General features: G+C 42.7%; 1 protein-coding gene across 5 annotated transcripts in view; it reads left to right on the top strand.

Annotated features, from left to right (window-relative positions):
• ckap5 (cytoskeleton associated protein 5) overlaps positions 1 to 19,732 on the top strand; it is a 41,447-nt gene that overhangs the window by 1,603 nt on the left and 20,112 nt on the right. For all 5 annotated transcript variants that reach the window (XM_072662868.1, XM_072662867.1, XM_072662866.1 and 2 more), the window contains exons 2-24: positions 1,957 to 2,055; positions 2,587 to 2,780; positions 6,716 to 6,922; positions 8,081 to 8,252; positions 9,327 to 9,459; positions 9,997 to 10,097; positions 10,229 to 10,342; positions 11,247 to 11,351; positions 11,728 to 11,817; positions 12,418 to 12,582; positions 13,802 to 13,930; positions 14,146 to 14,304; positions 14,518 to 14,616; positions 14,711 to 14,821; positions 14,997 to 15,089; positions 15,323 to 15,508; positions 16,327 to 16,421; positions 16,604 to 16,661; positions 16,976 to 17,101; positions 17,980 to 18,122; positions 18,624 to 18,798; positions 18,888 to 19,001; positions 19,597 to 19,725. In XM_072662868.1, coding sequence (XP_072518969.1) covers positions 1,999 to 2,055; positions 2,587 to 2,780; positions 6,716 to 6,922; positions 8,081 to 8,252; positions 9,327 to 9,459; positions 9,997 to 10,097; positions 10,229 to 10,342; positions 11,247 to 11,351; positions 11,728 to 11,817; positions 12,418 to 12,582; positions 13,802 to 13,930; positions 14,146 to 14,304; positions 14,518 to 14,616; positions 14,711 to 14,821; positions 14,997 to 15,089; positions 15,323 to 15,508; positions 16,327 to 16,421; positions 16,604 to 16,661; positions 16,976 to 17,101; positions 17,980 to 18,122; positions 18,624 to 18,798; positions 18,888 to 19,001; positions 19,597 to 19,725 — 2,955 coding nt within the window. In that variant the 5' untranslated portion in view covers positions 1,957 to 1,998. The remainder of the gene's footprint in view (positions 1 to 1,956; positions 2,056 to 2,586; positions 2,781 to 6,715; positions 6,923 to 8,080; positions 8,253 to 9,326; positions 9,460 to 9,996; positions 10,098 to 10,228; positions 10,343 to 11,246; positions 11,352 to 11,727; positions 11,818 to 12,417; positions 12,583 to 13,801; positions 13,931 to 14,145; positions 14,305 to 14,517; positions 14,617 to 14,710; positions 14,822 to 14,996; positions 15,090 to 15,322; positions 15,509 to 16,326; positions 16,422 to 16,603; positions 16,662 to 16,975; positions 17,102 to 17,979; positions 18,123 to 18,623; positions 18,799 to 18,887; positions 19,002 to 19,596; positions 19,726 to 19,732) is intronic.

Below are 19,732 nucleotides of genomic sequence, written 5' to 3'. Positions count from 1 at the left end.
TGGTGCTCTTTGAGGTTTTGTGGTTTATCAAAAGTATCTTTTAAGATATTGGAAAATCCTAAAAAAAAAAAAAAAAGTGTTGTCATCAGAACATCAGAACATCTCCAGAACATCAGGAAGCAGGTCTTTGTGGGGTGTTTTCTCGGTATGCAGTGGTCAGGACCTACCAAAAGTGAACTGGTGGCAGGGTCATGGGCACCCATGGCTCATTGATGCTCAGCTTGCTGGACATTAGCTGCTGCTGACGTTCGGCTTGGTGCCAGATACCCCAGGATGCTTTCAGAGGTCTGTGGTTTGATGGTCAAAGCTGTTTAGGCTCAGAATTGATCAAAAGTATCTCTTAAGAAATTGGGAAAACCTGAAAAGCAGTGTTGTGGCACTGGTCATGCTGTTTGTATTGACCAAAGGGTTGAATATAAGATGAAGAAAAGTGGAAGAGGAGAAGGAGGAGGAGGATGATGATGATTTGAGGAGTTGGGCAGTTTGTTGGGCTTTTTCACAGGTTATTTCCTCGGTACTTTCCACAATAGTGAGGCCGGAGAAGCTCGAACGTCTGTGTGGTGGGAATCGATCTGAGGCGGGAAGTAACCGTCTCATGCGGACGTGCATTAAGGGGCATTAAGCACACCACTCTTCTCAGCTCCAGTGGCTGTTGTTTACGATCTGGAGATGCTTGTCAGGACTGTACAGAGTGTGTCTTTTTGCCACTCTGTTTTGTGAGGAGTGCCGTGACCTTTCTTCTTAGTAAGTTGGTGAGTCCTGATCAAGAGAACTGCCAAATCTGTGTGCTGTGGTATTGCATTTGTCAGGAACTACAGGCCGAGATAAACATGTACATCCACATAAATAACTGCAGCAGACGGTTTCGCATCCCCACGATCTATGGGTCTACATGTTAAGATGAGTGTGGGGAGTAGAGGTAGGTAGGCATGAGGATATTTTATTATTATTGGGATTCATTTTGTTGACATGATGGTCAGTTGTTGTGGTTTGTGTGTTTTTGGTGAAGCATAGTGGGCTACACTTTCCCTGGGGCAGACAGAGGTTTCCTTCCTTAGCACACTACAGCAATGAGAGTCCTTGGACAGTATTTCCAAGTCTCTGAATTCTGTAACACGATTCCCGTGGATCATTCTGGGTAAGAGTGTCAACTCTGACAACTACCGCTGTGGTCCAGAGGGGGACTGTGAGTTTGAATACGGAGCCGTGCCACTTTGCCATCAGTAGCCGGAGTCTTAGAGAGCACAATTGGCCGTGAGTAGATGGCCCTCTTAAAGCGACGTTGTTTGGCACAAGCATCTGTTAGCTGGTGTGGCAGAGTTGGTGACCAGGCACTTTCCTGCGAGTGCGTTGGATACCCGGGGATGATGCGTCGGTGGCAGTTCTGAAAAGTAGGTGCTGGCAGGTTGTGCACGTGTCTGAGGAGGCTGTGTTGTGTTGGTCTTTTTCCTTCCGGTGTTGGGAGCGTTGCTTGTAATAGGGGGAGAATATGTATGGGGTGGTGAGTGGAGATTTGAATTGGGGAGAAAATGGGTAAAACAAATCAGAAATTAAACTTATAATTAATGATTTTGTGATAATAGAAACTGCCTCTGTTTTATAGGTCATGGAAATTGAGGCCAGGAATTTTAGCATTGACTTTTCCATTGAATTGACTGCTGAATTGGTGATTACTGTGCTGAAACGATATATTGTGCAGCCCTAGGTGGGCAGAACCTGGCTTACGACTCTCTCCCTCACTCACCAGGCACTGTTAGAACTCCTAGCTTTTGGTGCTTCACGTCATTGACACTGTGTCGTCTTCATTTCCCTGACCTGTATCAGTATTATGTAGGTGTCCTGGCTTTGTTGTGACCATAATGATGCTACAGTGATCCTGGTCATGCTGGACAACATGTTGACCACCCAACCAAGCATGTCAAACAAAGTCATGTTGGTTTGTCTTCTGGCTTTCAGTTGAACAGATAAGGCAAACGCAGAGGAGGAGCCGCCGCCGCCATGGGGGACGACAGCGAGTGGATGAAACTGCCCATTGACCAGAAATGCGAACACAAGGTAAACACTTCCAGCTGCTCTTCTTTTGTCCGAAGCAGTCGTACACTTGTGGAATAAGCCTCTGTATTTGCATCGGGCTGTTTCTGCATCAGCATTTTGTTGTTCCTGTGGTTACCCACAACTTTTGCATTTCTGTTCCTCCCTTAGAGACCTGGCTTATCTCTTGCAGTTTGCTTTTTTTAGAAGAATTATCATGGTTCGAGTTAGCTGTGTGACCATTTCTGCTTAAAATGCATCTGAGAGAAGTACTGTCCTTAATGTCTAATGTTTAAAATGGGGGGAAAAAATGAAGGTCTGCAAAGCTCTGAAACATCTGCAGAGGTTCTGTATCCAGCAGAGTCGCAGGGTTTGTCCCCTGCCTTGGAAAAAAATAATAATAATAGGCCGTAGCGTCCGTTTGAAGAATTGCTGCCTTTTTAAAGATGCTGAGAAGAACTGGGTCAGTCAGGCTGTCTTAACCTTGTCTTGATTGCATGTTGAGTTCTGTGTTCATCTCAGTAATCACCCCTCTCCCTCTTGTCCCCACTAAAGGTATGGAAGGCCAGACTGAATGGGTATGAAGAAGCGCTGAAGCTTTTCCAGAGGATAGGGGATGAAAAGAGTCCCGAATGGGGCAAATATCTGGGACTTATCAAAAAGTTTGTTACGGAGTCCAATGCGGTGGCTCAGCTGAAAGGCTTGGAAGCAGCACTGGTTTTTATTGAGAATGCACACGTCGCTGGGAAGTAAGTACCGACCTTTAGGCTTTCTTTGCTCTGAGGGAGTTCCTTGCATGCAGACTATTTGCGCCGACATTTCTGGCAACAAAGAAAGCTGTCCGAGGCTGTCGGTCACATGTAGTAAAGCCTAGAAGTGCTGCCTGTTAAGATGTTTAACCAGCCGTGTGATTATCCAGTGTTGGGCCGTTGGTAGTTGTTATATACTTATGCCATAACATTAAAACCAACCATAAGTGAATAACATTGCTGATCTGGTGCCAGTGGCTCCTGTCAAGGGTCAATTCTTGAAGCTAATGAAGGTGTTGAACCATGTTCTAGAAGACTGGGTCATCAGAACATCTCCAAAACCTCATGTCTCAAGTCTGTGGGGGTGTTTTGTTATACAGTGGTCAGTACCTACCAAAAGTGGCCCAAGGAAGGACAAACCATGAACTGGCAAGAGTGAAAAGGGTGCTCAAGGCTTATTAATGCTCATGGAGGTCCTGCCCACCTCACATCAGCTGGTTTGGTTGTACTACTAAGGGGATCTACACAGAGTTGGACAGGTGGATTTGATTTAATGTTATGGCTAGACCCTGTATGTATGGGGTGTAAAGTTAATTGGGCTCTCTTTGGGGGTGTTTCCATCGTGTTGGTGCAGATTCGACCATCCGGTTAAACACTGGTTTAGCAGAGATGTGTCTGAGCCCTGGGCCTTACCAGTTTTTAGGTGTCTAATGTAAGGGTCAGTGATTTGGGTTGTGACCTTGTGCTTTGGCCCCCTTTCTCACTTTGTATGGGAAACAGTTAGTCGAGTTGACTGTCTTGCTTAGCCCTGTTTGTGCTATAGCAATAGAGAAATCTGATCCCTGATGAAAGTAAAGCTATTTAGAGGGAGCGAGAGAGAAAGGGAGAGAGGGCGCGAGAGAGGCAGTCATCAGACCCATTAGTCATTGTTTGTTTGGGCAGAGAGAAAGTTCAGAAAGGAGCAGCTGCTGCTCTCACATTTGAGTGAGATTTGCCTTGTGCTTCCACTCACTGGCCACTTTATTAGAAACACCTACCTTGTGCTTCCACTCACTGGCCACTTTATTAGAAACACCTACCTTGTGCTTCCACTCACTGGCCACTTTATTAGAAACACCTACCTTGTGCTTCCACTCACTGGCCACTTTATTAGAAACACCTACCTTGTGCTTCCACTCACTGGCCACTTTATTAGAAACACCTACCTTGTGCGTCCACTCACTGGCCACTTTATTAGAAACCCCTAACCTGTGCTTCGACTTGCTGGCCACTTTATTAGAAACCCCTACCTTGTGCTTCTGCTCATTGGCCACTTTATTAGAAACACTCTACCTTGTGCTTCCACTCACTGGCCACTTTATTAGAAACCTTTGTGTCTCCTCTTATTGCCGCAGTGGAAACGTTTAGTCTAAGGGCTTTTGCAGTTGTTCCTTTGTTGTTTTCCAGAAGCAGAGATGCTTATTGAACAGAGCTTCAGTGGTTGTCTGTCTAAATATAGCAGGACTGGATGGACAGTCAGTCACTGGCTCTTACATGAGGCCCACTGTAGGCATTGATTGTTTCTGTTAGCTCCAGCTAGGGTGACCATACGTGACCTCGGGCAGCGTTCTGTGTCTCCGATGTTTTTGTGCTGCGGAGTCTGTACTATGTGTGTTACAGTTACAGAGGTACTCTGGGTGGATTCAGCTGCTTAATTCAATATTTAATCATTGCATCACACGGCTGTAGATTATGGGCGGGGACTTTGAGTTTCGCTATCAGGGTGCAGTGTGTAAGGGTTGCCAGACATTTGGGTAAATCACTCCTTGAGTTAATGCAGGTGAGTTGTGTTCCACAGGCAGGAGAATGTGGAGTTGAGAGCCCTTGAAAGTAGTCATTTATCAGCCCAGAGCTCCAACTCACAGAAATCTCCACTAACACCTCTCCCCCGGAAAGCTGAACATGCTTGCAGGGGAACACCAACCGCTGCTCTGTTAAATCGGCTGATGGAAGGCTGATGGCAGAGAGGCTTAGTCTAACGTTCTAGTGCTATGGCCTTGGGGTGGGCCATGGGTTCGAGTCCCGAGCCATGTTACTTTGTGATCAGCTGCCAGAGTCTGAAAAAGCCCTGCTTTCTCGGGGTGGGTAGATGGCGCTCTCTCCAAACCTGCAATCATTGGGCGATGGAGCCCGTGCTTGGACAGCGACACCACCCCATTCAGTGCCATATTAAAATCTTTAACCAAAGTCAGTAGTTATTAAGCATTTCAATAACGAATAATAAATAATGAGATTAATTAAGGGTCTGACTGTTTAGCTTTTAAAATGTATGCACAGTTATGCTGTAAAATGTTAGTATAGGTATAGCCGCTTCAGTAAGAATGCCCTTCCCTGGTTTACATTATTTTTCTCATAATATTTTAAGTTTGATCGAGGAGTCGAGAAAAATCGAGGAGTTTTCATCGCGCTCTTCTGATAAACATGAGTCAGTGTTGTTTTTACTCCCGTCCTCGACCCAGATTGATGAACACTAGTCTGTAGAAGATTCCCCCTGCAGTGTTTTTCCTGCCCTGACACACATGACTCAGCTCATTCGGGCCATTAGCATGTCTGCACAGGGAGACGCTGTAATGCGGGGAACATCCAGGCCTCGGGCCCATGTCGAGCACCTCAGAGTAAGACTAGTGATCTAAAACTGGGAATGGACTTCTCTGTGTTCTACAAAGAGCAGATCAAGCAGATCCTGGATCAGTGGAGCGGAGTATACTCCGAACCCTGGATTGAGAGAGTGCTGTAAGCAGTCAGCTGAGACACGATTGGTAACCAGTAAGGGAAGCGAACGCACCCCAACTAGCATGGAGCTAACATCATGCCTACATCTTCACCCACTCGCCTCAAACCGTGTCTAGTCATTTTACATAAACTTACTTATCATGGTCACGCAAAAAAAACATCTCCAAAATACCAACTGTACAGGGGAGTAGGGGGGTAGGGGGGTGGGGGAAATCGTATCTTTCAATAGAAGTCAATGTAAGGTTTTACCTTGTCATTTTGGAGCATTTCCATTGGTCTGTAAATCATGATACACACACACACACACACACACACACTATGAGTATATGATATATAGAATAGAATATATTGAATAACTTGCAGATTGGTGGACACCCAAACATCAGAGGCCCAAAATTAGACAAAATGACCTGAATGTCACCAACAGATCTTTATGCTAAGACAAGGTTGAAATATCTCAAAAGCCAATATGCAAAAAAATTATGAAAAAAATAAAATAAAATAAATAAATATATATATATATATATATATATATATATATATATATATATATATATATATAAATATATATATATATATATATATATTCGTTCAACGTTCAACCTGAAATGCCAAGTCCGAAGCTGGTCAGAAAAACTGACCCGGGTGGTCCAGTGGACTAAGGCGTCGTCTCTGTGAGGAGAGGATTGCTGGTTCGAATCCCGATCACGCTGCTAGCCATCGGCAGCCGGGGCCTTGAGAGACCACAATTGGACTTGCTCTCTCTGGGGTGGGTAGATGGCGCTCCCCCCCCACCCCCCACCCCACCCACATCACTCTAGTGAGGCGCCGGCTGTCACTGGCATCTGCTAGCCAGTGCGTCAGAGCTGGGTATACGGCGCTTCCCTCCAGCCGCGTTGGTTGGTTGCCTGGTGACGTTGCATCGGCGGCAGGTTAAAAAAAAAAAAGAGATGTGGCTGGCTGGGCGTGAGTCGGAGGGGGCGTGTGTTGGTCTCTGGGTTGGGTAATTGGGGATCTAAATTGGGGAGAGAAAAAAATCCGAAATAAATTTAAGGGGAAAAAGGGGGGAAGCTGGAGGTTGGAGAAGTCTGTCTGCATACACTGTACGAAGATCAGCAGTGAGCTTCGATGCTGAGTAATTCATTGGCGCTCTTGTCTTACAGGACAACGGGAGAAGTGGTGTCGGGTGTAGTGAGCAAAGTCTTCAACCAGCCTAAAGCTCGAGCCAAAGAGCTGGGAACAGATATCTGCCTCATGTACGTAGAGATCGAGAAAGCGGAGATCGTCCAGGATGAGCTCATCAAAGGATTGGATAACAAGAACCCCAAGATTGTTGTGGCTTGTATTGAAACACTAAGGAAAGCGCTTAGGTGAGTCTGGGTGAGCTGTTGCTCCAGCCTATGTCATAAGGGTGAGAACAATTCAGGCTGTGTTCACTGGAGCCATTCAGAAGAACAGTGGCATAATAAGCTGCCTAGGAGCAAAAACACATTTACAGAAACCTGCCCTGGATAAAGCACCTCTACGTGCCGGCGAGGTTATTTCACCATAGTGATTTCTGAATGCTCTCAGAGTTCAGATATTAGTACTGTATTGATTACATTTCAATAATAACTTCTTTACATTATAATTATCATTTTATTGCATTGTTGTTTTTGAGCAGTTGTCATTTCTGCAGATAAATAATAAATGCTCTAAATAGTAATATTTTATTTGGAATTTAGAGGAAATGTTGTCCATGGTTTATGAAATACAGCACAAATGTTCATTTTCCTTAAAAACATGGCCTATAAATAGTAAAACCAGAGAAACTGATTATGTAAGGTGCTCTCTTTATTTTTTTTTCAGAGCTGTACATGTGATTTATACATCTTTAGGATTTTGTTTTCTTAACAAGCAGTTCCATTATATTAGAATTTAAAGCAGCTTTATGTGGCAGTTTTACCTTAAAACAGCAGCTTCAGAATAGGGCTGGGCGATATGGCAAAAAATATATCAATATTTAAAGAATTGTTCATGATACACTATTTATCATAATACATGTGGAAAAAAACACTGCTATTTAGATACTCTCCCATATTTAGTATAGTGTTTTGTGTTTGTTTGTTTTAACATATGCTGCACTTTATCCAATATTTTATTTTATTTTTATTTTTTTTTTAATTTCACTTTTATCCACTTTATCCAGGCCAATTGCACTTTTGTAGTGACCTGTTACAATTAGAATAGTGCTGCTTCTGTTGCTTCTCCAGACTCCAGCCTGCTGTGAACTGCAGTATGTAACTTGGAGAAGCAGGCAGGTTAATGTTCGCAAGAACGGAGTAGCGCTGCTTCCCGACTGTAGGGGGAGCCCACAAGCAAGAAGTGCCAATTCTCACATAATGCTGCTTTAATGAGGAAAGCAGTGATTTTTTTTCCAGTGAACGATGTCGCCGTATAAACACTGGGAAAATGATCAATTGCGTCAGATGATTTGTGAAAATGTAAATGAATTATGAATTTTAATTTGTCTTTTCATTTGTTTACAGTGAATTTGGTTCCAAGATCATAACCCTGAAACCAGTAGTCAAAGTGTTGCAAAAGCTCTTTGAGTCTCGAGAGAAGGCTGTGCGAGACGAGGCCAAATTGCTAGCAGTAGAGATCTATAAGTGGATTCGAGATGCTTTGAGAACTCCGCTGCAGAACATCAACTCTGTGCAGGTGAGATGGGAGCCTCCACCTATGGACTGACCCTGAAAAGGAACATGCCTAGTTGGTCTCTGAAAGCTCAGCTGAAGATCAGAGCTCCTTTTTTGTATATATAAAAAAATATATACAGTGTATGTATGTGTGTGTGTGTGTGTGTGTGTGTGTATATATATATATATATATATATATATATATAGCGCACAAGTGTTCAGTAAGACTGCGTAGACTACATCAAAAGACTTGTCTAGACAGCTGTGTTCATAACAGTATTAAAAATAATGCTGCCAGATCTCCTGCTGTACATACACCTGGAGAAGAATAGTAGCTCAGCAGTTAGAGCTCCGGGATATCGATAACAGGGTTGTGGGTTCGATTCCCGGGCTCGGCAAGCTTCCACTGTTGGGCCCTTGATCAAGGCCCTTCACCCTCTCTGCTCCCCGGGCGCTGGAGTTGACTGCCCACTGCTCTGGGTGTATGTGGGTGCTCACTGCCCCTAGTGTGAGGGTGAGTGTGTACCACCACAAATGGATCAAATGTGGAGGACACATTTCGCTGTACACATGCGTGCACCCTTACCTTTACACTATTGCACTTGCCCCTTGTTCACTTATTTTTCTTAAATGCTCCTATCTCCATATTCCTCCAGAATAAGACTGGGGTCTATTGTTGTCCCTGATGGCTGGGTCCTCACACTTACCCCGCCCAAAACTGCACAGTTATATAAGACCGTATATATACCGTAGAACTCTGATGTGATTTATTTTTCAGTAATATTTATTTTTTAAATTGATTATATCTTATTATTTGCTCTATGTTTATCTCTGTTAAAGGCAACTGTTAAGGGGGGGGGGTATAAAACTTGTTTTGATTTTTGTTTCTTTTGTTCTTTTATTTGATTTATCTGCCAATAAAAAAAAAAAAGATAATAATAAACAAAAAATGTGATTTTAATGGAAGAAATCCACTCACACTTCCTATGTGTGTTTTATTTATGAGGTGATTGTGTGGTGTGTTCTACTTGGCTTGCTAACTTGACAACTTCTGCCCTGCCTAATGAGGTCTGTGTGTCTTTGTTCGTGTCCACAGCTGAAGGAGCTGGAGGAGGAGTGGGTGAAGCTGCCCACCGGCGTGCCGAAGCAAAGCCGCTTCCTGCGCTCTCAGCAGGACCTGAAGGCCAAGTTTGAGCAGCAGCAGGCGACCGGGGGTGATGAGGGCGATGGTGCGACCGCTTTCCTGTGTTACACACCTTTTTATATGTGTTTAAACTGTCTGGCTAGGACAGCTGCACAGTAGGGCTCTCTCATTATTGAGACATTGAACTGTGCAGAGCTGTGATATGCAAATGAGAACACCCTGACCAATTAGAGTTCCAGAGGTTTTCAGTAAAGGTGGTTTAATATGTTTAAGAAAATATTCATAAGTTGTAGTATTGAGAGATTATGCTTGGCAATACTTTATTTATTTATTTATTTATTTATTTATTTATTTATTTATTTTAATTGATACAGTGGTTCTTTTAGTGTTGTGTTTAAACTATAAACACTAGATGGCAGTGTTGGACTTTGCGTATCTTCTCATAATCAAAATGATTATTATTAATATTATAATATACTTTTTATTATTAAAAACACTGTGCTAGTTTTCCTAAAATTAGATTTGTAGAAGTCCCGACAGATTCATAGCCATAAATACTGACCCCATGTTACACGTCTTGCTGGATCACCTACCAACTCCAAATCTTGCCGTGTCCTTCCAGGTGATGATGACGAAGAACCTGATGTGCGTGTCGACCCCTATGAGCTGCTGGAAGCTGTTGACATTCTTTCCAAAATCCCAAAAGACTTCTATGAAAAAATTGCAAGTCTTATCCCACATTTCCCACAATATTTGGTGGCTATATGAAGGCATTCTCCGCCTTGGGTGCGCTGACCTTTGTTCACAGCCTTGATTTATTTATACGTTGCCTCTCCCTTTTTCTTCCACTGTAGGAAGCAAAGAAATGGCAGGAAAGGAAGGAAGCCTTGGAAGCAGTGGAAGCCCTCACAAAAAACCCCAAGCTGGAGAGTGGAGATTATGGGGACTTAGTCAGAGCACTCAAAAAGGTAACTGCTTCTGCCCTATCCGACTGTTGCACATTAGGCACTCAGCCTATGTGAACTTGCAGAGTAGTACTCAATATTTGTCAGTGCTTTCATTTACAGTATAATATTATTTGAGTTATGTACTGTGTAGAGGTTTTAGTCCCCTGTGGGAATTATAATAAAAGCTAAAAGCTCATCTAGGAAGTAAGTGGACAAAGATTTCCTCAGTAAAATGCTGATATTAGAATAAACACTAAAGTGGTGGAGCTTCTCCATCACTGTGTTCATCATTAGAACATCTCCAAAGTTCTCCTCTTTCATAGAGTCTAGTATTATTTAGAGTTCTCCTCAGATCAACACCTGGTTTGGTGGTAAATCAGGGCTTAATGATGGTAAATCAGGTGAGCTGCTGCTGCTGCTGATGATGATGGAGTTGATTGAACACATCCTCCACGCTGTGCTGGCTGGACTGGGGGGCGTCCAGGAGAACCCTGGAGGAACCGAGCCAGCTCTGTTCTTCAGACTAGCTCACCGACAAGATCTCACTACTTTCTTTCTTCAGAATGAGAAGCTCTTGTTTCTCCTTTTACTGGATTTATGTTCAGCTGCTTTATCAGTTCTGATGAGATCTGGAGCTTCTACAGTAAAAACGTCAGGGTTTTGCCACACTTGGTGTATCACGTTTATAGCTGTGCAACAGCACAGTCCAACTCAGTAGTGTAGTGTTTGTTACTGGCAACTCAACATAATGTGTGTTCCATGTTTACGTTAGGCTAAATAGGACTTTTGCCGCGTTTCCTAAAGCGTGGCCATCCTAGTAACTACTGCTATGTAGGCACAGGTTTGTGGGCAGTGCATGGGCAGGTCTTTTTAGAAAGTTCCCTTGTGGCTTCAGCTGCTGAGAATGTTGTCTTCCACTGTGCAGGTTGTTGGCAAAGATGCCAACGTGATGCTGGTGACTTTGGCGGCCAAATGCCTTGCTGGACTGGCAACAGGACTGCGAAAGAAGTTTGGAACGTATGCAGGCCATGTAAGCAGATCAGTAGTTCACTCAATGTTAACGTGACTGACCTTCTACCCTATGTTTTTTTTCCTCTTACAGCTCTATGGTTTGGTCTTATGTTCTTAAACTGATCATAATTTTCTAGACATCCTTTTTCCAACCTCTCTTTATCTCTTAGAATTAAACAGGCTGTCGGCCACGTCCCTTAGAATGGGTATAAGATAGATGAGCTCTGCTCTGTATTTCAGTGATGTGAGGGGAAAGTCCATGCTTTTTTATGTTGGGGGGGGGGGCTTTTTTTTAATGTCTTGCTGGTTTTTGCACAAATGGAGTTGGATTATAATCTTGGGACACATCATGTGACTACATCTATACATTAACTGGAAACATTTTTCTTTTGTAGGTGGTGCCAACCTTTCTTGAAAAGTTTAAGGAAAAGAAACCTCAGGTGGTCCAGGCCTTGCAGGAGGCCATTGATGCAGTCTTCCTAACTGTAAGTGTCCTTCATTATTACTGATCATTTAGTCATTTAATAGGATCTAAGCAAGGGGTAGATTTAGGATCCTAGCAGATTCTGCTGAACACATTTAGTCTAAATGTAAATAATAAACAAATTGCTGAAGTTCAGTAATCTAATGATTTTTCTGTATTTTTGTGATTTTATTTTTCCCCATTGAAGTAATAATAATAATAATAATAATAATAATATGAGCTATGCAACCATAATAATCATAATATTATGATATGCTTGCATAGTTACACATTTTATTATTATTATTATTATTATTATTATTATGGCTTAAATGGGGGAGATTGATGATGATGATGATGATGATGATTATTATTATTATTATTGCAGTTTAAAAAATTAATAATGTTGTTGTTGTTGTTGTTAATTATTGCATAGTTATACATTTTGCTCTCTTGGCCTGAATTTTGCTGCTTCTCACAGTGAAAAAGGGTTAAAAAAAAAAAGTGTCCCCTGTATATGGCAGTTAGGATGGGATAGGGGGGTGGATGGAATGGGGGATTTGCGGGAGGGCATGATCACTTGTGACAGCAACCATATCGATATGCTCATATTGCCCTGCAGACAACACTCCAAAACATCAGTGAAGACGTGTTGGCTGTGATGGACAACAAGAACCCGTCAATCAAACAGCAGGCCTCCCTGTTCCTGGCCCGAAGCTTTAGTCACTGCACTCCCACCACCCTGCCAAAGAGCGTCCTGAAGCCGCTCTGCGCTGCTTTCCTGAAGGTGCTTAGTTTGAGCTTTGTTTTGGACGTAAAGATCAGAAGAGATTTCAACTGTAGTCCAGATTTTTCTGTTTATTGCACTTTAATGGCTGTGTGCTGGGTTATTTATTTATATTTATTAATTATTTAATTTTGTATGTTTTAGTTCTTCCCTGCACATTAGGTCGATTTCTCCATTTATTGTACTATATATTATTAATGTTTTAAAATCTGGTTAAAGAGAAGCTTTGGGACATTTACAGGAGCTTACAGGAGCCCCCCCCCTTGCTTATGTAGCTTTACGTGGTCTGACAGACACTCGGTGGCTGAGCTGCTCTCTGTGAGCTGTTCCTCCTAAACTCTTCCACTGTTCAATAATAACACCACTCACAGCTGATGGAGGAAGATCTAGGAGGGAGGAGATTTCACCAGCTGACTTGTAGTTGTTGGTGCAGCGGTGTCTCCTATTACATACAGAACCACGCTGGAGTTCAGTGAGCTCTTCAGAACCTCCCGTTCTTTCACTGATGTGTGGAAGAAAGGCAGACTGCAGGGCTAGGGGCTGATTTTATACACCTATAGGGATTCAGTGCATACGAGCTGTGTCCCAATACTTTTGTCATATTGTGAATTATGTTCATATTCAAAGTCTTTCAGCAGCTTGTGCAGTGGATTTCTATTTTTTGTATTTTTGTGTGTGTGTGTGTGTGTGTGTGTGTGTGTGTGTGTGTGTGTGTGTGTGTGTGTGTGTGTGTGTGTGTGTGTGTGTGTGTGTGTGTCCCTACTTTAAATGCTTGGCAACAGTCTGTGTTCATATCTAGTCTGTTCACTATGGTACATGTCATACATGTGTGCACCAGGACAAAATCCTTGTAAGTATGTGTAACATACTTGCCAAAATGATCGGCCTATTGCGCTCTGCTCTTAACAGCTAGGTGATTTGGGCTGGTGCCGGTCAGGACACACTCTAGTTGGCATTCAGGTTCTGATCACTGTAACCAAAAAATTAAATGGCAACTGTTAACATTAAAACGGACAACTGGAACAGTTTATTAGACCACAGTTGAATAGGTTTGCTGTTGATAGATCTTAATGATCAGGCTGGATACCTGGTGTGTGTGTAGAGCTAGTCGTATCTATAAACAATACTAAATCCAATCAAATAAAACAATAATAATTTAACCAATTGATGATAATGATGATGATCTGAAGCATTCTCTTGTATCTGTTCTCTAAAACAGCAAGTCAATGATTCTGCTCCGGAAGTGAGAGATGCTGCTTTTGAGGCGTTGGGGACAGCCATGAAAGTGGTGGGAGAGAAGGCAGTTAACCCATTCCTGGCTGATCTGGACAAACTCAAACTGGATAAGGTAGAGATGCTCTGTGTTCATTCATTGGATCATGATGAACTTGTGATCGCTGTGACTTAAGTCTCAAGGTCAAACCTGTGTTGGCCTACATGCAGGCCTTTTTGGGGGTTAATGAAGTTAAGTGTAATATATGAAGCAGTTCTAGGCTCTTCTGTACATACATGCGTCATCCCTGGAATCCTGGAGACCTTTTGCTTTTCTTCTTCCACAATCAGATAAAAGAATGTGCAGATAAAGTGGAGCTTGTTGGTGGGAAGAAAGGAGGTGGAGGAGGAGGGCAGAAGAAGGAAAAACCCGCAGCTAAGGCGGCTCCTGTAGAAGAGCCTCCCCCTAAAGCTGCTGCTGGTCCTCCTAAAAAGGCTCCTCCTGCCAAAGTGAGTAGGCTTGTTTGTTGTGTAAAGCAAGCCCTGTACCGCTCTGATTAACTTGACAGTACTCAACAATTAGTAATGTGGCTTATTTTAAGTTGGATCAGTTGAGTGTACAGTTATGATGCTGCTGTTGTGCCCACAGATGTACAGGGTATAATGTGTCCTAATTGGAAATAATCAGTTCTTGGTATTTTCTGGACGTTTTTAACCTTACAGGCTTCAGGTGCTCCCAAAAAGGGCAAAGCTGCTGCGGCTCCCAGTGCCAAGGGAAAGAAGGGTGCTGAAAATAAAGAAATAACGGAGACTGAATTATCCGTAAGTGTGATCCGTAACTCGACTAGGAATTGTACTTCCGTTTGTTTGTAGCTTCAGTCATGCTTCAATACGTTTTTCCCCTTTTTTCCTTCAGCTGGAGGTTTGTGAGGAGAAGTCTGCTGCTGTGCTCCCAGCCTCCTGCATGCAGCTGCTGGACAGCGCGAACTGGAAGGAGAGGCTAGCTAGCATGGAGGAGTTTCAAAGGGTGACCGCTGTTAACTCTTATTATTAATACTCTATATTATGTAAACTCTTATTACTCTAGGTTTTGGTTGTTACTGTCCCACTCTGAGAAGCTCTGTTTAGTGCATACTATTAACTGAATTAACAGAATTGCTGAGTTGTGTGTGTGTGTGTGTGTGTGTGTCTGTGTCTCTCAGGCTGTTGAACAGATGGACAAAAGTGATATGCCATGCCAGGCGCTAGTCAGGATGTTGGCAAAGAAACCTGGTTGGAAAGAGACCAATTTTCAGGTATGTGTCATTCATACTGTGTGCACTGTCACAGCAGGGCAGCGGACTGTCTGAGCGGGTGCTAAATGCCAGGGGGTCTTGAGTGCCATTCATATTAGCCTGAACAGAATATTGCATGCACATCCTTAGAAATGATACGTAATAATAATAACAATTGAAATCTGTGCGACTGGTGAGAAATATAATCAATTGTAGCCCCAGACGTGTGAATCTTCTCTCTGCCCCGTGCTCAGGTGATGCAAATGAAGCTGCACATCGTGGGACTGATTGCAGGGAAAGGCACGTTCTCTAAAACATCCGCTCTCGTAGTGTTGGATGGTCTGGTGGACAAGGTCGGGGATGTGAAGTGTGGCGGAAAAGCAAGGGAGGCTCTGACTGCCATCGGAGAAGCCTGTTCACTGCCGTGGACCGCTGAACAGGTCAGTCTGGCTCAGGGCTTTACAGAAATGTGCATATTGCTTTGAAATGGTTACAAGTAACACCAATTATAACCAGAATATTGTGAAAAAATATTGCTTAATCAGAATAATAGCACATTGATATTTATGCATTTAAATATGTATATAATATTTTTAGGAATTATTGGTAATGGATGAGTACATGGTCACCGTTACACAGAAACCTTGCATCTCTATTTGTGTTGTTTTTCCACTTTTCTTCATAGTGTGAATCTTGCAGTTGTTTTTATAATAAAGCCTTTTTACATTGACTTCCATTGAAAGTTAATTATATGAAAAATATTAATTATTTATATTAATAGTCATATATAAAAATTACATCATTTCCTATTAATTGTATTATGGCTAAAATTGTGAAGCTATTTGATTAACCATTAAATGTGTGTTTAGTTGATATAGCGATGAGGAAATAAGGCTAAAGCAGTAAAAAGGTAAAGGCAGTCTTTGCTAAATAAATAAGCTGCTGATAATCTGTGATTACTCCTTATTATTCTATAGTGGATGACTGCACTGCCAGCACACAGTTGAACTTGAATGCTAGTAAAAGGGTTCGTTATCTAAGGTGGTGGAGAATGTATTGTATATGAACCCTTATCTTTTCCAAAAGACATGGTCATTATTATTACTACTACAACTGTAAAAACCTCTTTTTGTGAAGTGTTTTAGAGACGTTAGTGGTGATTACCTCACCCATGTAATAGAGCCATGTGACTTTTAGTAGAAATGTGCAAATTCAAGTGTGATTTATTGTTTTAAAATGAGTGCTTTATGTTCTGCAGGTGGTGTCTTTGGCCTTTGCACAGAAGAACCCCAAAAACCAAGCAGAGACGTTGAACTGGCTGGCCAATGCTATGAAGGAGTTTGGGTTTGCAGGGTGAGTAGTAAGGGGTATATGTATGTATTTTATTATATTTATTTTATTTTATTTATATATATATATATATATATATATATATATATATATATATATATTGCATGTTAAATACACTCTTTGTCTCTCCTCTCAATCTGTTATACATTTTCCAACCGCAGTGACTTTCTAATTAAATCTTTCAGAATTAACGTGAAGGCTTTCATCAACAACGTCAAAACTGCTCTGGGTGCCACCAACCCGGTACGTCTTTTGCTTGATTACTAAATCTGGTCAAATATTTGTTTATACACTCCCTGCTTCTCTGTTTACATTTTTCCTTTTATGAGGTTTGTGAGTCGGGCTGCATTTGGTTCTTCTGCTGTGTGCTCTGTGCTTCTGAATAAATCATGGCGTATATTAAAAATGTTAAAATAATTCCGACCATAAACTCTTCAGATTGTGGAAGTCCATTTTCAGATGTTGTGCCCTGAAATATTGCTTTCACCAATTCTGCTGATTTCCTGGTGACTGGTTGCAGTTGTTGTAATTTAACCCTCTGCATTCATTCATTTCAGGCGGTGAGGACCTCAGCCATTACTCTGCTGGGGGTGATGTATTTGTACATGGGGGCTCCTCTCCGTATGTTCTTTGAAGATGAGAAGCCGGCCCTGCTGTCTCAAATAGACGCAGAGTTTGAAAAGGTACGTGAAAACACGGTTCAGTCCTTAACGCTAATGATGCTAATAAGGAAGGGGTTAATATCTGCCATTTAGCCTTATGAAATGACATCATGCTTATTAGAGACTACTAGCCTCTACTCATTGCTGGCAATATTGGCACAGTTGGATCAGCTGTTTCTCTGAGATGCAGTCGGTCTCCAAAGAAAGTTATGAGGGCTTTTATAGAGGCTTCTAGATGAAATTCAGACTTGCATTGTTTCACTGTCAGTATTTTGAGATCTCAGGCACCCAGGCTCTCTCCCTTTGTGAGTCTTAAAGATGTTCAAACAAGCTGTGAATAATACATCAGTACAGTCCAAATTTAGTTGTTGCCGTGCGGCAATTTACCTGGGAGCAATCCTCTCATTGAGCACACTACCCAATGTGTGGCTCATGGTCCATTACACACAATCTTGTATCTCCACAGCTAACGTGGAGCACTTAGATTGACCTTTTACATTTATGGCCTTTAGCTGACCCTCTTATACTAAGAGACTTTCGACGTAACTCGTATGACAGAGGAGGGCCAATGCAGTGTTCAGAGTCTTGCCCAAGGACTCTTATTGGTGTAGCGCAGCACAGTCACCCAGGCCGGGGGAATTGAACCCCAGTCTCCACAGGGTGTGGTCTGTTGCGCCACACCAACCACCAACTGTTAAGATGACCGGTGGTGTCTTAAAATAAATCATCAAAGCTGACGTCCTCCGTCCCTTTTTTTTTTTTTTCTTTTTTTTGTAGCCTAATTTATCAAAATCGCATGATTTCATGATCAAGCTAATATTAGCCATGTTAGCGTTTCAGATTCAGTTGTGTTCTGCCATGGTAGTTCACTTTTGTGTGTGATTGGTGGGGTGTTTTAGATGCAGGGACAGTCTCCTCCTGCCCCTGTGCGAGGCCAGACCAAGAAAGGAGCAGAGGATGAAGGGGAGGATGCTGATGAGGAGGATGGAGTGGACGGAGGAGCCGGTGACATCATGGACTTGCTACCCAGAACTGATATCAGGTTAGTTTAAAAGGGGGATGCTTGCTTCTTTTGCTTTCAGATCTATAAATAAATAAATAAATAGGATAATAAATAGGAACCAAGTAAGCAAGCCTAGTTGAGATTATTTAGCAGCTCCACACGGTTTGAGGAGTGTGTGATGATTTAGGCATGCGGTTAGCACAATGCTAAATGGTAGGGTGTAAGCTTTCATTGCTTTTTGGCTACACTGGCCTTGTAGCACCAGTGCAAAACCTATAGTTGCCTATAGATGCTTGAATCGTAGAAGTGAATCAACATTATTTTAGAGTCAGGTTTGTTCCCGAGCTCCTGAATCTGCATTGCAGAAAAAAAGGCTAAAAATTAGCAGTAATTGCAGCAAGGTTCAGCCTTGACTTAATTGGTCAGCTTTAACTGAGGTGAGCCCTTTTAAACCCAGTCGAAGTGAGTAAGTGGTAAACCTTGAACTGGATTTATCTGCAGTGTGGTGTTCGTAAGAGTTCATAACTGATTCATTGGCAGTGATAAGATCACGTCAGACATGGTGACGAAGATCAGCGACAAGAACTGGAAGATTCGGAAGGAGGGTCTGGACGAGGTGGCGGCTGTAATTTCAGAGGCCAAGTTCATTCAGTCTAACATTGGAGAGCTGCCCATGGCCCTGAAGGGTCGACTCGGCGACTCCAATAAACTTCTGGTATTATTATTATTATTATTATTATTATTATTCACATTGAAGCATGTTAAATGTACAGACCCATTAAATGTGTGTATGTGCACATGCAGGTCCAGCAGACCCTGACAATTCTCCAGCAGATTGCCACAGCCATGGGTCCATCCCTCAAACAACATGTGAGGAACCTGGGCTTTCCTATCATCACTGTACTGGGAGACAGCAAGGTAAACCAACCACCCTCTGCTCTTACACTTATACCCACCCACCCACCAACAACAGCTGTAAACCCCTGGGAACCCCCAACCCTCTGCCCCTGGTAACACCTACCCCCACCCACTGGCAGCAACCGTCCCAAAACAACCTAAAACTCCTCTGCTGTCGTGTAAAATCCTGAAAATGCAATTGCAAATGCTGTGCAAGGCTTAAAAAAAATACTGCCAGCTGCTCCAATCAAAGCAGCTGAACCCTAAAATGTTAAACTCCCAAGTGGTTCATTCAGACCCCTCACTGATCCTTTCTTACAGTTAGGAAACCTGATCCCTTTGCTAGCACTTGCATGTGGCCATTATACTGTCCTACTACTACGTTATCACCCAGTCAGATCCATTAAGTGTCTTCTTAGATTCCATAGTTTCCAGTAGACCAAACCAGTAAAATGTTGTGATGTTCAGTAAAAACTGGAGTGAAACCGTCTGTGTGCGCTTTCGTGTGCCTTCCTTTATCACAGTAGCTCATGGTAAGTAGCTTTCAGGAATCTCTTTGGATCAATAACGCCATCTGTTTGTGTGCATGAAACTAAACCTCATCTCTGATCCCCAGCCCAACGTCAGAGCCTCTGCCTTGACCACGCTGAACTCCTGGGTGGAGCAGACTGGTCTGAAGGAGTGGCTGGAAGGAGAGGACCTGTCGGAGGAGCTGAAGCGGGAGAACCCCTTCCTCAGGCAGGAGGTAAGTC

This window comes from Salminus brasiliensis, chromosome 19 (genome assembly GCF_030463535.1).
Source record: "Salminus brasiliensis chromosome 19, fSalBra1.hap2, whole genome shotgun sequence".
Lineage (NCBI taxonomy): Eukaryota > Metazoa > Chordata > Actinopteri > Characiformes > Bryconidae > Salminus > Salminus brasiliensis.
Note: the sequence above shows the minus strand (reverse complement) of the source record. Positions and strands in the feature narration are given on the sequence as shown.